Here is a 19,580-nt window from a genome sequence, read left to right as displayed (position 1 = left end):
AAGGAAAAATGCAATGGTGAATGGTTACAGCTATGGCAAAATACCTTGGTTATGATAATTACACTTCTATGAGGATTAAAACTTGACATTAACTAAAAAAATGTTAAACATACCCTAAATAAACACAGAAACCCTAAGCTATATTCTGTTCTCAGACACAAGCTTGTACTTTTAGCTAGATTTACATCTACTTTTGAAAAGAAATCAGACCCATGTTCAAGCTCCAACAAACATAGTCTAATGGTGTTCTTCAAGCCTGGTTTCTAGTTAAGCATTTAATACTTGGACAGTACCTTTCAAACAAGGACTAAGAATTTTGCAATGGACAGCTGCCTGATTCTGAGCTGCTGCCTTGGCTTTCCCAGTTCAGGAAGCACAGACACCACACCCAAAATCTTGTTCAGACCTTTTTTCCCCTCACCACTTCTGTTTTTTCTCTTCTTTCCAGATGAAGTTCAGTATTAAGGTTTAATCTTTTCTCCTAAACCACTTTCATAAAATAAGAAGCCTTCATCCACCCAAGTTACTTGGTTCAAATGTAGAGCTACAGTTCCAAACTACAAGGAAAACGTCAAAGGCAAATATAAGAAGTTGTTTCTTTGGCCTTTCACTGTTTCCTCTGCCATTACAATCTTCCATTTCAAGTACGTGTCTGTAAATATCATGCTTTTACCTAGATCATGGAGTTATCACAAGTCACCCTACTAGAAAAATAGAGCTTCTTAACACCCTGATTGCAAAGTGGTGCTGCACACAAATCGCTCTTACTACACCAAGTTGTTTTAAAGAATAAAACCAGCACCTTACTGAGAAAACTCACTTTGGCTTTCGGGTGTTTGTCTGCCTGTGGGTGGGTTTTTTGATTTGTTTTAAAGGCTTCCATTAACAGCCTATATAACAGTTGTCTCTGTAGCCCTGACCATGCTTTACTTTATTTACAAACAGAAGGACCGATTCCAAGCTACACGCGGAGCACGTGTACTGCATCCCCCACTAGTATCACAAGTGGGGAAGGAAAAAAAACTACACAGACCATTGCTGTGAATCAGAAAAGAAACCCCACGCTTCAGCTTTTTCAAGTTGGTGCTAGAGAGACAGTGCCTCATGGCTTTGCAAAAAACATTACAAACCTTGAAAGCTGAACCCATTTTTAAAGCTTTTTAAGCAGATTGTAAGTCCTCCACACAGAGGAGACAACTCCACACAGAGGAGACAAGCCATGTAGCTATATATGGAGAGCTACCAGCATAGCCTATCTCCTTAAAGAATGATAAACTTCTGTGTAAGATGGACTGTTCGGCATGTGGGAGGGCAGAAGCATGCTGACATTAGCTTAGAAAAATTTGTGAACTCTTAACGCTTCTGAATGCAAGCAATTTAAAAGCCTGCAAACTATCCCCCAGGCAGCCATCTCAAATAGTTAAGCACTAAAACGAAACTAAAATTAAATGTGAAACAAGCAGAGGAGCTTCAACTTTTATACTGATGGACTGCACTGCATAATGCAATTTGTCATCTGGGGCTTCTATTTGCTTATTTTAATACTAATGTGTCAATTGTACTGAATTTTAGAGGAAGTACTTTTTATAAAAAATGTATTTGTATTAATAAAGTCATTGGATTTTTTCCCTGTTCAATCCACTGTCCCCAGGCTGACCACACCGCCGAGAGTGGCCTGTGGCACGAGGTAATAACACAAGGTGGCCAGGAGGAATAACTCTCCCCCAGGCGCCCAGGGAGCTCACAGCCTGCCCCGGCACCCACTGCTGCTGGAACCTCTGGAGCCGAGCAGGGCCGGCTGCCCTCCCTGCCCTGTCCTCCAAGCACCAGGCTCAGCCCTCCGCACTGAGGTCTCCTCTCCTCTCCTGGGCCAAGAACACCGGGGAGACATGCGGGACACAGCCTTCTTGACCTGTTTCTCCAGCAGCTCTCACCATTCCCCCTCCTACACACGCATATCTGCACCCGCCTCCAAATTACACATACATCCAAGAATCTCTGTAGGTTGGTAAAAAAAAAAAAAAATCTATAGGAAATAGAGCACTGAAAAGCACCGACGTTTTCCTCCACATTTTTGCATCTGTGAAGAGAAGCTGAAAGCTGGAATAACTAACCCTCCATTTCTGTTTGGCATAAAAATCAAAACAAACAAAAAAAGACATCAAATCTTAAACACAGATGCAAAACCATAGTTGCTTTAATTGTTTTTGTTCCTAATTCTGTAACACCCACTCTTTGCTAGTGACAGTCCGAGCATACAGGAAGACGTTGTTCATACCCTGAAGAGCTTTCCAATTAAATGAAAAGTTTCAATGTAATGAATACATTCATTTAGATATGACCGGAGGGCTTTAAGTTATACAAAAGATTATAAATTATGAAGGTCTTATGGCACATTTGGTGCTCATACACGAGAGCTTCAGCCAAATTCTGCCTTACAGTCCTCGGTTTGTCAAAATAGATGACAAAGATGCACAAACTCAGGCACTATCCGCATTTGCCCTCAAAACACTTTTGTAATCCTAAATGATGACTGTGAAACATTCTGCTCCCAATCAATCGATAATCCTGTGGAGAAAACAGGTTAAACATCCTCTTCCAAGCCTTTTATGCACCAGACCACCATTTGAAAACCATCATGTGGAAGCAGCATTAACCTAAAATCCAACACATGAAGCTGATCAGTGGGGGGATTACTGGGGGTGGGGGGCTAAATTTAATGAAATGTCAGAGGGGTCCAGAAAGAAGGCCTTTAAAAAAAAAAAAAAAAAAAAAGATACAAAGACTGCATTGAAGACTATATTCATATAGCCCAGGTTCAGAATGGCACAATACAAATTTTATTCTCGACCAATAAAAAGTAAAAGATGTTTTCTCATTCTCACATTGCAATGCAATATTTGAGACTGAAAATCTACAAATAAATATACGACTCCTAAGAAAGTTTAGCCAGTTCATAGCAATGTATAGATACTCCTCAGAGTCATCTGACAAACGTAATAGCTTTGTCCAATATTTTAAAGCTAACTTTTTGTAGGCTCTTCCAATTAAAACCAACAGTGAAATAAGGTTGGCAATTTAAAAAGATGATATCAAAAATTTTAATTGCTCTTTAAAAAGATAATTCTATCAGCATAATGCATGAAGAAGTCTGCAGCATTTTATTTTTTCATATCAGGTTCGAGTGATGCTCTGCAACAAAAAAAAAAAAATAGCAGCAGAGGAAAAGAGTTATCTGATCAGCATGTTACACCCACAGGCTCAGGGTGTTTGTGGTTCATAAACATCTCTCTACAGTGAAGAAAATAGTTTAAAAAAAAAAAAAAAAAAAGTAAATGCTTGCTCTGACCACAATCCTGAAGTCAGCTTTGGAAGATTCTTAATTGAAATCCTACCAAAGCAAGATAGGTAGTTCCTGGAAGGTCCCAGCTCTGGAAAAAAGTTGAATGCAGTTGATAATCCCGTTCATGGGTAACCTATCTCATTAGTACCTTATAGATTATAATCGAAGCCCATACAAATACTTTAAAACTTCTGGACTAATTCCTGGACTTAATTCATATATTTCTTAACTCCACCAATACAGAATTGAGCCAATTTTTATACCTTTTCCTTGAAAAGTTAATGGTAGGAAGAGCTTTTACTGAAGAACAATGTTATTGTCATTCTGGCATAGGCAAGAAAAGCTACAGGAGCTATTTATGCAATCCACCACAACCTAAAAACACCTTCTCTCTCTCTCTCTCTCCTTTCACCACAAACTTAAAAAAATCTTCTCCAAAAATGGTGCATCTAGCCCTACAGCTGTAGGAGCAAAGCAGACAAATCTCAAATCTTGTTCAAACAATTATTCTTTACCTGAAGACAAAGCGAACTGCTATTTCAAAGGGATTTTTAAGTAAAACTTGAAAAACCTCAGTCAAGACTAAAGCAGGCCTGGACACAAACCAAGACATCCAGTGGTTTAATTCCCTGGATTTACAGGCACACTCACAGTGGAGCCTTTTCTAGCCTAGAATTCTTTCTGTTGCTTTTTGTATGTGCTATAATCAAAGAAAATGAAGGTGTAGCAAACTGTACTCTTAACCACACAAACTGAAACCAGCTTGAGTCATCTTCTTCTTGGGAAGCCGTGGAAAAAAAATGCAGAAGACCTTATGTTCACAGAAGTTGTTGCACGTAGCCATTCTACTTCTTGCTACTACACTTGCGTTGCCTTTTGCGTTTGGCCTCTGCAACCCAGTTTTAATAAAATCGGTATACGGCATACAGTTTATAGAATGAGCTGAATTATCAACATTTTCTTTGCATATTTAACCAAAACCTAAAGTTCAGATGTATGCGTGCATATACATATGTTCACGTACAAATAGTAAAACTATACAGTACTCATGATGATAACATTACTTTGGGCATGTCCCGTGTTCAGAATTCAGAAACATCAATTCCACAAAACAAAAAAAAACAGTTTACTTTTATGATGAAAGGATGTGTACAGAAGAAGAGGAAAAAGAAGCTGCAGACTGCTTTGGTTAGCCAATTTCTAGGCTCACGTATATCTTCTACTGCCAGGTGCGGTCAAACATTTTCAAGGGAGATGGGACAGTGACAGAAGTACATGTCTTGCTGGATGTGCAGCTGTCATACAATCTTGAACCAAGTCTTGCATAAGGTTACACACTCAGGAAGACCATAGGTGCACATTATTCCTGATATCTAGGAAGTACGATTCAGCCCAACGAGCAAAGAACTTCTATCTTTTTACCCTAAAGAGCAATACTAGTCTTTAAAATAACATGGCAGTTTCTATAATACCTGTTTCCAAGTTGTCCTTTGGCTCTGTAAGTGAAAATCTAACACAGGCCAGCTGCTGATGTAGAAATGGGCAAGCATTTTTGCTGTTTCTTTTGTTTGTTGTTCCCTAAGGAGTAGCATAGGGGAGAACTAACAATAACTTGCAACTGCCTGGGAGGCAACGTCAAACCTTTTGCACAACATACTATCAACACTGCAAGCCAAACGTATGGCTGCAGCACCATCTCCCAGTTGCCTATCAAACTATGGTGAACAGAAGTTAATTCATTCCAAATTTCTGTGAGAACCATGCTATAAATTTTCCAAAGGAAAACCTGCCACACTAATCAGTCACTCTGTTTCAACATACAACATGAATCGATGCTCACAGTTTTGGCCAGGCTGTGGAAGACTGGAAGTTTTGACATCGGCTACAATACAATGCTCCTCAAGTCTTTTCTCCCCCTCTCTGGAATAAATGCCTCAACTGTCTCATCAAATACAGCTGAAATTCAACTTTCAAGGTAAAGCTGAGATGTGGTCTAACACAAAGTGTTGTTTACACTAAAATACGGTAGGCAACATTCTAAATCAGTAAGAGAACCATATTCTGCTTTGTACTAGCAGTAAGCATTAAGCCTTTCTAATAAATAGAAGATTTTAAATCTAACTCAAACAACAAATGTTAGCAACAGCAAAAATGTTACAAAGCATGCTACTAGTTCAATGCAGCACTCAAATATGGGAATATTTATCTAAGAAGTATCCCCTCTCTCTCTCCTGCCTCACAAATGAGAAAAAGTTACAAGTACACTATTTTACTCAGTCTAGCAATATTATTGTGCACTTCTGCAGTTTAAGAAAGAGCAAGAGAGAGCAGCCCAAAAGCATCATCCACTCAATCAACACCACAGTATTAAGAAATAAATAAATACAAATAAACCCTGCCGCATTTCACGTACATATGATCCTTTATAGCTGGAAGAGCCCTAGGACACTGTCAGACCTGAAAAAAATAACATTCCTCATGAGCTATGCTATAATTAAGAAGTTATCTAAAAATTATTTTCCAAAAACGTGCTGGTTTTAACTGAAAATTTTTTCATCATGTCACATTGATTCAGACATACAGTATCCTGATAAAAACCATCACCTGGTTAATAGTTACGCATGCAGTAGGGCTACCTCAATTTTTATTTGTTAGAACAGTTATACACTGGCAAAGGGAAATTAAAATTCAGGAGAACGCATGTTACAGCGAAGCCTGAACAGAAAGAGCTTCAAGATACACGGGTCACAGTAAGGTCTTCCTCTCTCCTGACTCTGCTTCTCCTGCTGCTCACTCATGCGGGGAGATCAGAATTTGGTGGCTGTGATATTTCCACGGCAACACTGATGACAGTGATGTCACAAATTCAACCCTGACATAGCTTCAGGATCAAGTACGAGGAGCAGATGGGATGCGAGGGAGAAAGCCCCTATTTAAACACAAATCTCTTTCATAAGAAAGAAAGGCATGAGCAAAGAAACAGGTGAATGGATCACATTTTCAAGTATGATATATTCAAAAGATTATCCTAGCATGAAAATCTATTTAAAGGCAAGACCTACAATACAGGCTAACTGTCAAATTTGTTAGGCCTTATAATAAACCAACCTTGAAAGCTCCCTGTTTAGCATGACAAGCCTCATGCTCTGTTTCTAAAGTGCCGGTGAAGACATTACATTTTTATCCCTCGTGAACTTCCCTTAAATAACTTTAACTTCCAGATACATTAATTTGATACATTATTGTGGTCATAGCACCACATGTAAATAAAACGTCAGGCCCTCACTGGAAAGAGTTTATCTGAATTAGCTATAATATGAAAGAAGTTAAAACAAATCCCAGGTGCCTCAGCAAGTGCAGGAAGATGGTAACCAGAACACTCAGCCAGCACAGCTTTACTGGCAAAAGGAAACTGAGTGTTTGTCCTTACCTGGGGACTGCGACAGGAATCGATACAACCTCCAGGCCTGCTGCAACACCTAGAAGCCCCTCGCCGGTCACACCACGCAGACTCAAACCCTGTTTGCACACCTCCTCCACACCTTCGGCCACCCCACTCCTTATCCACCAGGTCACCTCTCGGGTGAGCAGCAACCGAGCCCACGCGGGGCAGAGGGGACAGTGCTGGGAAGTGGGACAGAAGGGGGTGCACCTGCAGCACAACCACGGGTGCAGCCTCCACGTTAACTCTGTTCACGGCTACACACAGGTTTCCTAAAGGTGCTGTTCTCCACGGAAGGCAATTGGTGAACAGCACACTGTGCCCACCTAGGGAGGCGGGGAAGGGACCAAAAGCAGAATTCAGGCCTGGGGGGTCAGTCAGGAGCCCCAGGTAACAAGAAGCAGTTTCTTACCATGGTCAAGATAGAATACAGCGAAACAAAAGGCACAGGTCAAAAGGGAGGTAAAAGGAACTAGAAGGCTATAGATCCACATTCTGATCACGGAAGGAAATATATGTTTTTCCATATTTCAAGACGAAGACCTGGCAGGATTATCAACAGTCTAGTCTGAGACCTCTAGTCTCAGGAGGGAAAGGACGAGAAAAGTTGAACAAGGCCTGCTGCCTGATGCTGGGCCTGAGCTGAGATGCGAATGGGTCTCCAGGAAAGGATGTCAGATGGAGGCAGACACTAAAGCTGCAATACAAGGAGCAATCTATCAGAAGTAGAGTAGCTAAGCAGGATTCACAGTTGTCATCTATGAAATTAGCAAGGTAAAAACTGTAAGAGTGAGCAAACAGAAGACAAGTGTACCATGACACAAAACAAAACACAGAAATGACCAGAGTGAGGAAAGCCAGTCTGATTCCCTAAACCATGACTGTACTGACAGCAAATCGAAAAGGCTGACAGGAAGTGGAAGGATGCTTGCTGGTCACAAAAAAAAAAAAAAAAAAAAAAAAGTATATATAATAAAATAGGCGAGGACTGCAACAGGACCGAGATGTCATTCTACAACTAAACAAGCACAGCATTATAAGGAAGGAAAAAAAAAAAAGCAGAGGAACTTGAGGTATCAATAACAGATAGTACACAGTAGAGTAGGTACAGAAAAGCCTTTTGTGACTGTCAGTGAAAGACCTAAATAGCTATGATTGTTTAACTTCAACAAAAACTTGCTTTGTAGACATACTAGGCAGGTACCATTTACACCACGAATGAAAATGTTGGCTCTAGAAAAAAAATGAAGTAGTCAGGGTTTATGTACTTCTACAAGCTCTTCCGTAGGCTAACTTACTAGAATAGTAAACTCAAGAAACAGCAGCCATTAGCACAGCAGGATAAGAAATACGCTCAATTTTAAAGTGTAATTTATTGTACTTACAGTTGTGATTAAGACACAACTGTCACAGGCTAACATGGCTTCATGACCCCAACAAGACTTCTCTCCCGGTGTTTCTAGAAGGCCAGTAACCTTGGATGATAACATGACCTGAGTTCCCCTAATGGAAATTACAGGGGTTACTTGAATTTTAGCACTGGAAATCCCGTCATCTTTTTACACCCAAGATGAAAAAAGCCTCTCTCAGGTAACTCTTGTAGTACTAGATCTCTTTACCACATGCTTGCAGAGCTGTGAAACCAACGGCTAATACAAGTGCAAGTCAGAACTCATTGCTGTTTGCATCATGTACCACACCAAAGCATGTGCCAAACACAAGCTAGAAAAAAATGTTTATTTTTGCTGTTTGGAAAAAGAACTTTCTTCCTCACTGTGACACTAACTGAAATGAGTAGTCCACTGATAGGCAGAAGTCAATTGCTCTGCTAAAAGAAATCTTATACAAAAATCAACGTTTTCTTAAGAACTGTGGAAGCTAAGCTTCAAGTCCAAGCTTTGCAAGTTTCTCAGAGCAAAAATATTTTTACAACAACCAAAAGGAAAATATAACAATAGAAAAGGCATGACAACTATGAATTAACACATTGATTTTAAAAGGCAATACAGTAACTACAGTCATTTTCTAATACAGTCCCAATCTGAAAGCAGTTCATAACATTAGACAAAACTAGAGCAGGATACAAACAAGTTTTTTTTTCCATCTCTTATTTCTATAAATACCAATAGGCACGGTACATTACCTTCATTTTCAGATGCTTGACATTTTACCTTCAGTACCAAATCAAAGGTACGTTCTGGATTTTCCCTAGGAGAAGCAAACACAATTGATTAATCATACAGATGTTTCAGATAGCGTAAATCATTTTCTACAGTGTTACACCTTTTCTCTTCTGTTTGTACAGAATAAATTAAAATAAATTAAAATTTCATTAAAATAAAATTAGAAATCAGATTGGTTCCTCCACGGAACCAGGAAGTCCTGTACAGCATTAAAAAAAGAACAAAGAAGATAAATAAATCACATAATTTAGGTCGTTTGATACTGTCAGTGCCTTATGCATCAAAATAGCTTTTCAGTGGCCCCACCACGCTTAACAGTTGAAAAAAAAAAGTACTACTAAAATCCTTATCAAATGATCAATTTGAAAAACACTAAAGGGAATCCCAGGTAGCCTTTTCTAAGGTGCCTTTTGTTTCTATTAATAGGAATAGTTCATCGTTGAACTTCCATTTTAACGCCACGCTTTTGCCACTATCCTTCGGATGCATCTGATCACCGCCATAAGGCCGAGAATCACTGAGCGTCCTCTTTCACAAGATATTGATCGCCAGCGTCAATGTTACAGGCTGAATCTCAGGCACGATTCCACGAGCGAGAAAACACTGCGGCAGCGCCTGGGGACGGACACATCCCCGGCCCAGCCAGCCAGAGGGTGTGGGGAGATGGGCCCCCCCCGCCTGCAGCAGCCACCCCGGGCAGCGCTGCGCCCTTCTGGTAAATGCAGCCCTGATGGTAAGGAATGGCACATGCCAACACAGGTAGCGCTCATCCTAATCCAGAACTACATTGTTATTAAAATAGTTCAAGTTGCCATTGCTATACCATCCAGCTCTCTCTGGCTACCAAGCAAGCTGCTATTTATATTAAAAACAAGTGGTATAACCGCACCCATATCAATTATCTATTTAACCACATAAAAGGCTCTCACTTGAGCTCCTTTCTTCGGGTAATGCTCCTACTGGAGCTTTAGGTAGATTAAAAAAAACCTGGACTTGGTTCCAAGTTTCTAGAACGCTTCGAACAAAGGATGCAGCAAGTTAATACTCTATCGTTTCTTTAAAGGCAGCTTTGAATGAAATCCAAAGGCTGAGCTGGGGAAAATTTCAGCTGTCACAAATTAATTGATTCAGTTCGTGCTTTCACTGACCTCAGCACCATCATCACCTGACATATGCAATTACAGTCTAATTCAGGTTACCGAGACATAACCCTCCCATATCACAATCTTCCCTTGCATTATAATTTCAAGTATTTAGCTGGAAAAATGCAGGATCTACAGATCCTGTGGGCAGGCAATCCAGTCCTGCTCAGAGTTACAGCCCCTTAGGTCCAAGAGGCTGGAGGTCACACTGGGCTTCAGGTTGGCACCTTGTTCCTCCAGCTGGGAGCAGGTTCAGAGTGAAACTGGAGAGGCTTGGCTTCACTTGGCTATCTACAAAAGCGGACCGTGCCTGTCCTTCCTTTAAATGAAGTGCCATTTCCCTGTGACCTTGCCCAAGCCGAGGTCGCTTTGCCCCTCCACGTGTCCCTGGGTTGTTGTAAGGTGAATCAGTTACCGTGTGGCAAACACTGGGCCAGGGCTTCCCGCTCCAGTCCTACCGGGTACAAGGGTGGGGGAAGCTCTCAGCTCCAGCCTTTCCCCACACCACCCTCAATCTGCTCTTCCACAAAACCCTTTCCAAGTTCGCTCCTCACACCCCAACACGTAGAAGCGTCTGGGGCACCCGAGGGCTGCCGGCTGCCTCCCCTCCCGGTGGCTGCTCAGCACCAGCCCGCTCCCTGCCCACCCAGCGGGGCGGCGATTTTTGCCGGTTCCTGCAGCCCTTCGGAGCGGGGCCTTGCTGCCGGTCCCCCCTTGCAGCCGGTCCCCCCTCGCTGCACCTGCCGCAGCGGCGGAGCGGCCCCGCAGCCCGGCCCCGACCCCGCCACCATTTTACGATGGAGCCCAGGGGCGCGCCCCCCCCCCCCCAGCCCCAGGGGCCGCTTCCCCCCGCCGGCCCCCGGGGCTGGCAGGCGGCGAGGGGTGGCCGCGGGGCTCCCACCGCCACCTCCTTTTCCTCCTCCTCCCGCCGGTCGCCCCTGTGCCCGGCCCCGCCGCCCGGCTGTCACTCAGCGGCCGGTGGGCGCCCCGCCGCCTCCCTCCCCTCCTCTCCTCCCCCGCCGCGCCGGGCGGGCCCGGCAGGCCCCGAGGCCTCGGCGGCGCCCCCCACTCACTTGAACCTGCTGTCCATGGTCTCATCGCGGGCCCCGGCCGGCGCGGAGGGAGGCGGGGAGGGACGGACGAGAGGGCAGCGCCGGCCCCGCTCCCCCCTTCGGCCCCGGGGGCGGCTGCTCAGCGCGGCGGCGGGCGGCGGCCCATGGCTGCTCCGCTCCCCCGGCTCGGGCCGCGACTGCGGCGGGGCGGCGGCGCCGCCTCCTCCCCCCGGCTCTCAGTTCCTGTTGCGGCGGCTCCGGCACCTTCTGGCAACCAGGAAGGCCCCGCCGCGGCCCGGGCACGGCGGCACCTGAGCCTCAGGGCCCGGGGCTGCTCCGCCGCCGGGCCCCGGGGCAGCCGGGGGGCCGCCGCTGCCCGCTGCTCTGTCGGCGACAGGAGTGTCGCGACCGGCTGACAGCATGGCCCCGGGCCGGCTGGGGAGGCCGGACAGCGCGTCTCGCTCGCGGCCCTTTTTAATACGCGGTGGAAAAGTGAAGTATTTTCATGCTAAAGGTCATAAACTTGGGCTTGACCCGCGGTGACTTGGCCTTGCTTTCTGCGGGGTTCACAGCGAACTCCCCACTGCACGGCCTCTGCAGCAGCTCGGGGAGCTGCTGGAGTAAACGCACAGTCCTGTAAACACACCTAAAAAAGCTTTACGCCCTTGAGTATTTCCAGTCGGTTTGGAAAGGAAGAAGAAATAACACTATCCTTGAGAGTCTTCCAAGTCTCGCTCATCTGAGATGCGCTGAGCAGCCCAACGCCCACCTACGCCGAGCTCCCTGCAGCAGCATAGCCTGGGTGCAAGGAAAAGCACATACGTACGTACGTACATACATACAACTGCTGCTGCAACACCCGGCCAAAGAGACAGCGTCGCTCGTTTCACCCCCAGAAATCAATCATAATATCAACAGTTAAAAAGAAGGAAAAGATTCAGGCCAATTATATATTAAACACATAAAACAGCATTAATGCGTTACCGAGGCTGAAAGAATCAAATATTCAAAAGCCAGGAAATTACAAATACTAGCTTTTCCAGAGCAATATTGTTTTGGCTTCATTACATATCCTACACACCTCACAGGATATAGATTAAATAATAATAAAACTTGGAGAATGTGCAGCAAAACCAACTGAATGTTGCAGCAGAAACGTTAGCTTTGGGAGTTTCCTGATTTTCAAGTACTTACTTTCCCAGCTTTGATTTTACAAAAAGCCTTGGCTGTGTTTAGCAGACAGCATTTGCAGCTCCCCCTGAAGTAAGTGAAATTGTCTGGGACTCTGCATCCGTAACACATACCCATGCACTTCATATAGCTTGGGTTTTTGGTTTTAGAGAAATTGTGAGATCTGGATCGTCCACCACGAGAGGCCCTGGAAGCAGGCAGCTGTAACACACTGCTGCTAAATTTAACTTCTCTGATAAGATCAACCTGGACTAAAGGGCAGGGAAAGAGTGGGTGCGGTGCCTGCCCGTGCTCCACACCCTGAGATGGGAATAGCAAAGCAGGGACCCTCCTGCCGATAGCCCCAGCCACCGGGCTGCGATGCCAGAGGCAGAGCGGCCGCATCCTGTACGCGGGGGAAGTTGTGGAAATAAAAGGGCTTCAGCAGCAGCGAGTCGAGCTGGGTGCAGCGCACTGAGAGTGCACATGGGGAGGGAGATGAGGCGCCTGTACGCCTCTCGCTGCCTCCCTTCCGCCCCTCCGTCTCTGTCCCCATACGCACTATAAAACACAGATTTCGAAACTCGTTGCTGCAAAAAATGGCCAACAATCTCACTAGATTGAATTTGGATTGGGTGACTGCCCAGTGAGACACTTTATTCATGGAAAAAACTCGATTTTGAAGCGTACCAGAAGGAGGACAAAAAGCCGTGTTTCAGGATTTCAGTAAACCAGTATTTTGGATTATATGAAATATTTTATAAGGCCGCTGTGAGTTTCTTTCACTCTTCTCCTAAACTGGTGGTGCTTGCCACTTATCCGGACAGAAGAGCTGTCTGAAAGCCTGTCAGGTACGTCTGCTGTGCAGCCCTGGCCTGGCTCTAGGACCGGTGCCTTTCTGGGCAGATATGACCATCAGGTTCCTCAGAATTTATTTTACTATAATTGGAGGAAAAAAACAGGCTGGGTTTCTTTCCCAGAGTACCTACATGTCTTGTCACTAAGAGTAAAATGACCGGATCTTCTGAAGGTGATAGATTCACTGCCTCATGCCTTGCCTGCCTGCAAGAGGAGTAGAGAAAGTTCATGTGCAAAATAGAGGGCACACAAGATAAAACCCTGATGAGATGAGCCTCACATCTCTCAGAGCCATTATTCCAGTCTCTGTGAAAACTTATGGAGACCTCTATGCCTAGGTTACACTTAGTTCGTATTTTCAAGACTGCCTTATAACCACAGCAGCTGGTGAGTTACTTTATTACTATTTTTTAATGAAAAACAATGTTTTAGGAAGGGTGCTGGTGTTCAAAACCACCTCTTCCTGCCTTGTTTTAACCCTGGGAAAGGGTTAAGGCAGAAGGAGAAACTGAAAGAAAATTCTAATAGCTACGGGGAGCATGGATTACTTCAGCGTACTCTGAAGCTGCGAACATCTAGTTTACTTTTCAATCATTTTTTTTTCCTTTCCAAATTAGAACCACAAAACAAGTGGTATTTGGACTTTTCAGAGTTGGCTGTTCTATCAGGTAATCCAGAAGACAAAGCATTGTTATTTATGCTTTGTCTAACTTTAACATGGTTGAAGTCTGCCTAAGTTCTCCTTAAAAGGTTAGCAGAGGGACTAATATAAGAGGATTTGCTGGAGGCAGGTGGACAGGGGAGAAGAACCCTTATTTCATAGATATGAGCAATTAAAAACTTTGTAATTTAAAGATGAAGATTCCTACTCAATCTTAACTGTAGTTGGCCGGCAGTAAATACACGGATGAGTAATATCACTGTAATGGCGTGAAGGAGCCCTAAAGCTCCTAGAGGGGCATATACCCACTGTTCAGCCCTTCTGTGCTGCCAGTAAAAGAGAGCTTGCTGCAGTTCAAATGGGACCTGCAAGCCTCTGTTTTCTCCCTGACTGATTAACGCATCGCAATAAGCACGGGCTTGCATGAAAGACACCCAAAAGCTTACTTCACCCAAATCAGATAAGGAGAGGACAAACACCGACAGGGCAGCTCCAACTCAAGGATCAACATACCAAAATGTGTAGGATATGTTTGAATTTATAACCAAATTCAGTATGGAAACAACAGCAGACGTAGTTGAAAAACACCAAACAGAATTCAAAAACAAGCATCCACATCCTTTCTAATATGGAGCAATCTGCCATTCTCTGCCAAATCAAAACCATGTGGGTTTGGGTCTATAAAAGCTATGCAGAGTGCAGTTCAAATCTCAAAAAGGGATATGAGAAACAGACAAGGAATGGCCACACATCATGTCCCTTGGGAAGAGTGGAGCAAGCAAGAAAAGTTACGTGAGAATCCAATCACTTTTTTAAAGCTGCAACCATTACATACACACAGTTGGTGATTTTCTTTTGGCAGGGAGAAGGTAGAGGGGACAGAGAGAAGGGAAGAGCGCACAGCCTGTGGAAAAAAGCTCTCTGTTAAGCGTTTAGCATGGGGTGAATTTGAATCCTCCCCATGTGAACTGCAAGCAAGTATGCTTCATGTGAGGAACCCGGAGGGACTGTGAGATTTACCCTACAAGCAAAGGCAACCCTAGGAAGTTATGGTGGTTTTAGGAATCACTGACTGAATCCACCTCTGTACAGGTGCAATCTCCCACTCCAACTGACTCCAAAGTTTTTTGTTTGTTTGTTTTTCCTGCTCAGTTCTGAATTAGAAGAGACCTCTTGTCACCCCTGTAAGCCAGAGCACAGCCATAACGAACTAAGGGAGCTTAAGTATTACAGAAACCTTCCTTGGCCAGGTATAGTTCATTCAATAGTAGAACATACTACAATTAAAAAAAAAAAAAAAAAAATCTTCTTAAATGCTACTGAAACCAGTGAGGGGATTTCCTGCAGAACGCTGTTAGCGGAGCTTGCAGAAAAGATGTTCCCTCCTGGGAATATCAACGGGTTTGTCAAAAATGGCAAAATAGGAAGAGATGCAATTTCCTATTGTACGGTTATAACAAAACATTTCCTGGAACACATTTGTATGATCAGAAATATGTACCTTGTACCAAGAATTACTTCTTCGTTTGCCACAAACTCTGCCAATATGGGGATTGCTTTCAGTCCTTGTTCCTTCAAGTGACTTCAAGTTGTTTTATGCTATCTCAGCTGCTACCAGTGCATCTCCTAACAATGTAATCACCTAATCACACCTCACAGACTCAGAAAGTATTTCTTAGAGCAAAATACTGACCTCATGGAGAATTTGCTGTTCATTTTAATGGGATTAGAGGTTATTTTCTTGCCCCCTTGTTTGTTATGCATACTCATCGCAAGTTGTAAACGCAGAAACAATGTAATCTCCCTACACAAAATCCTCCAAATCTGCAAATTCACAAACATCAATTTACTGATTAAACTTCTTAGCCAGAATACTAACACAAGGCAATATTTAAGAGAAAATACTTAAGAAACACAAGATAACTACACCAAGTCATTTCATAATTCAGCTTCTTTAGCAGTCATTGACTCAAAGTACACCAGTCATTGACTCAAAGTACACCTCTTTCAAGAAGCCTGTGAAGACTAACAAAACATATATAGTAAATAAGCCTACAATGATTCTTTGTATTTATTGACTATTTGCACAATTCATCCAACCATCTTTCATCTTTTAACATTTATTCTATACAAACATAAAAGTAAGAAGCTTAATTTTTTCCACATAAGAACAGTTTCCGAATTGAGAAAAACGCAAAGTAAATGTAGTACCTTGAAGAGGTAGAGATGTGACTGAGTAGGACTTCCGCGTGAAACTTTTGTCATGCTACCATTAAAGTTCAGGGATGCAACAACCCAGGAGCTGTCCCCTCAGCAATGCAAAGGCTAATCTGCCCAAACATGCATGCCCAGGTAAACACAGTCATAAATTAATCAGTGAGCACCCAGGGAGAGATCACTACTTAGATAGGCATGATGGCTTCCAGGCTTTGTAATCGATATGTCCTACCAAGGAGCCTGAGAAAGCAGGTCTTCTTAATCAGGTCAACTGGTGTAGCTGTCAGACTCATCAGCTTCCATTAGTATGCCCATTTAAAATGAACATTTTTATCACAATCAGTTACAGGACAAGTCGCTGCATAGAAACTAGCTGACTTTAAAATACATGACCCAGTTTGTATAAGATGAAGCATGATACTCTTTTTCTTTTTAGCTGTTTTTATTGCTATGTGGAAAAGGTTTTGAAATATTCCATGCATTTTCTGTAAAGCAAGTGTCAATCTCTTTGCTTCTGAAACCAGATGCTTGTGCTACAAATAAAATTGTATTTAGTAAAACTTTAAATTGCAAGTTTAACAAAGAGGCCAAAGGAATTTATATGAATGCATGTCCAGACTACAGAGTTTTAAGAGCTAAAATACTCAAAAGGTTAAATGTTTATGATATGGCTATACTAAGCACTTGTTTGTAGGTAGCGTTTGTAAATCCTCACAATCTGATCTTTAGTACCTCTTGTTAGTGCCATAGCCTGCAGAAGATGTCAAGTACACGACTAGTAAATATTTACAAGCCTGCAGAAGGTTTAACCAGACATTTGCTTTACCCATGTAGTCTTAATGTCTTACCAGTGGTCTGTATATAAATTTAGAAAAAAAGAAAGATAAATAATCTATCCATGCATGCTAATCTCAGTTAATAGACAATTTAGGAAAATTCTTTGTGTGAATTTCTCATTTTTTCAGACAGGAGAGCTGACACTCTTAACAGCAGAACAAACCACCTGTCAGCTCTACTGCCCAAATCCAGCTTTGGCCTGTGAATACCGAGCATTTCTTGGTGGATGTTGATTATTCACAGGAGTGTCTGAAAACAAGCAGTGGTCTTTGCCCAGCTTCTGCTCAGATACAAGTCAGGCACCTTCAGCTGCTCCCCTGCAAGCACGTTCGAAGAAATGAACGACTGACAAGAGAAACTGAACTGCTCTCTTCTGTTTGTCAAAAAAAAAAAAAAAAAACTCCCAGAAAGGTTCAAGAAACATTGACGGCCACGCCAAGGGAAAGTGTCCAACTCTTTCCCACAGTTAGCAATTACTGTGGAGATTTTTTCAGTCCAGCAGATAGTTTCCTAAGCATGAATATTTTAGTGAGGCAGTGGGGTCAGCCACTACCTTTCAATATGCATGGCTTCTGTAGAAGGAAATCACTCGTTCATGTCATTTGCAAGTAAAAAACTCTTACCAGCTTGAACACATTCTTGCTGAATAAATTCAGTTCATCTCTTTAGGCAAGGATATACTCCTCACACTTCTCATATCTATATATATGTATTTTAAATGCTGTGGGTTGTTGGCTACCTGGTGAATCTCGTACATGGTAATTATAATAGTTACCGTGGAGCAAGATTTTTTTGCCGTATTTGAAAGTTATTTTTAAAAAGTTCTACTCAAGATGGTAAGAAATTGTTTTTTATCATCCATGAAAAAGTCATACTGTTGTAATCTTCTGAATGTGGCTTCTTGCAGTGAGGCCAAATATACATAAAATTAGGAGCTGAACTTTATTAAAATGAGAGTGTGTTAGAAGTGGGCAAGCTGTTCTGGAAACTGTCTGCTGTGTCTACCAAAAAGATTCCAAACCAGTAAATCAGGCCATAGTAAGTATTAAAAGAGTTTCCAGCTGTTTATTTATCATGGATTAAGTCCCTCTGTATGCACTGGCAAAATTATGAAAAACTATCCACTGACATATGTTTTGTATGGAAATCAGTTATAGCAAAAAGCCTATTTCTCAGATCTACAAGCAGTATTGGACTTACAATTAGCCAATAGTGGTGGCAAATCCTTATATTTATTTGCATATAGAATAAAAAGCACTGTAAGGTTTCCCCACCTGGATGTCCTGCAGCTTCTCCAGTCCACGTGCTAGTATTGTGGCTGACAGAACATGAAGTCCACAGTGCCAGTGTCTTAGGCCACATATTCGTCCTTGTGTTTTACTCATAATTGCATCGAATAATTCAGCAATGGCATTTCTTCTTACAAAAAGGCACCTTTCCTTTAATAACATAAAATTAATTGCTTAATACTGTTTCTATAATGATAAATAGTGACGTTGCACAACATATGAATCATAATGCAGGTATACAGCAAGCTTCTTGAAGATTTCCCACACCTCTGTTGCTGTAACTGAGTCATGCAATTGGATCTCAGATAAATCACTTGAATACCACACACATCTGCTGCTGCTTTCTTCACATTAAGGGATAAGGACAATCGACCCTGTTATCTTTGTGTTAACTAGATATAAGCAGTTCAGACAGATGGCTTTCGATCACTGTATATATATATTTGCCATCTCTGAGTCATCACTGGATCAGATACTGAAGGCACTGAACTGACTGAGAGATTCTAAGCACAGCAGATGTGAGCGTAATCTCCAGTAATCAACTAATAAAGTAAACTGCCATGATTATTTGGATACTTACTGAAGATACTGAGTTTAATAACTGGCTATAACAAGATGGGCAGAAGGGCATGACAGCTCAAGAAAAGCAAGACTGTCCTGGGGCAGTACGTCCACGCATTGTACAGCTGATGACATTAATTACTGGAGATAGTCCAGCTGCCTACACCAATCACTGGAGCTGTAGATCCAGTGATCTAAGATTTAAGAGCAGACAAACAGTAGGACTCCATGCTGCCTGGCATTTGAGAAGATGCACCTGAGAATTCAGAAAGACAGCAACAGCTACCCCAATGCAGCCAGCCACCTCACCTTTTGATTGCAGGACTTCAGCCCTCGCTGATGTAAATGGAATAAAGGGTACTCAGCAATTCTCAAGCATCTCTGGAAGTCTGCCACAGGATCAGGCCATTTTGTTCTTAGAGTGCCAGACAGGCACAGAAATTAAATCATATTGTTATTACTTATTTTGCACAGAATTCTCCATCTGTTGCTTTTCTCAATAGTTCCATTAGAAAGTCATTCTGCTTCGTACTCTATTATTAACAGATGTTGGAGCAGAATGATGTCTCTGTGTTCCTGGGACAGTTAGAAGTGCTTCAGAGTGCAAACCTCCACGTGCTCCCCTAGCACCAAACTGACACTGCACCAAAGCATCTCTCTGCCACATGAAATCCCACAGGTGGGAAGGGACCTCCAGAGGTCACCTCATCCAGCCTCCTGCTCAGAGCAGGTTGTGGAAGAGCGGCTGCTCAGGACCTCTCCTGTCAGGTTCTGAGAGTATCTGCAAGGGTAGAGATACTGCAGCCTTCCCAGGCAACCCCCTCC

General features: G+C 43.0%; 1 protein-coding gene across 2 annotated transcripts in view; it reads right to left on the bottom strand.

Annotated features, from left to right (window-relative positions):
• The window catches only part of DENND1B (DENN domain containing 1B), a 161,217-nt gene extending 149,682 nt beyond the window's left edge, over nt 1–11,535 (bottom strand). The window contains exons 1-2 of one of the 2 annotated variants that reach the window (XM_035333579.1): nt 11,184–11,535; nt 8,929–8,993 (exon numbers count right to left, since the gene is read on the bottom strand). In XM_035333579.1, coding sequence (XP_035189470.1) covers nt 8,929–8,993; nt 11,184–11,200 — 82 coding nt within the window. In that variant the 5' untranslated portion in view covers nt 11,201–11,535. The remainder of the gene's footprint in view (nt 1–8,928; nt 8,994–11,183) is intronic. The other variant, XM_035333580.1, reaches the window with a different exon arrangement.
• Between the last annotated feature and the right edge of the window lie 8,045 nt (nt 11,536–19,580).

The sequence above is a fragment of the Oxyura jamaicensis genome, chromosome 8, assembly GCF_011077185.1.
Source record: "Oxyura jamaicensis isolate SHBP4307 breed ruddy duck chromosome 8, BPBGC_Ojam_1.0, whole genome shotgun sequence".
Taxonomy (NCBI): domain Eukaryota; kingdom Metazoa; phylum Chordata; class Aves; order Anseriformes; family Anatidae; genus Oxyura; species Oxyura jamaicensis.
Note: the sequence above shows the minus strand (reverse complement) of the source record. Positions and strands in the feature narration are given on the sequence as shown.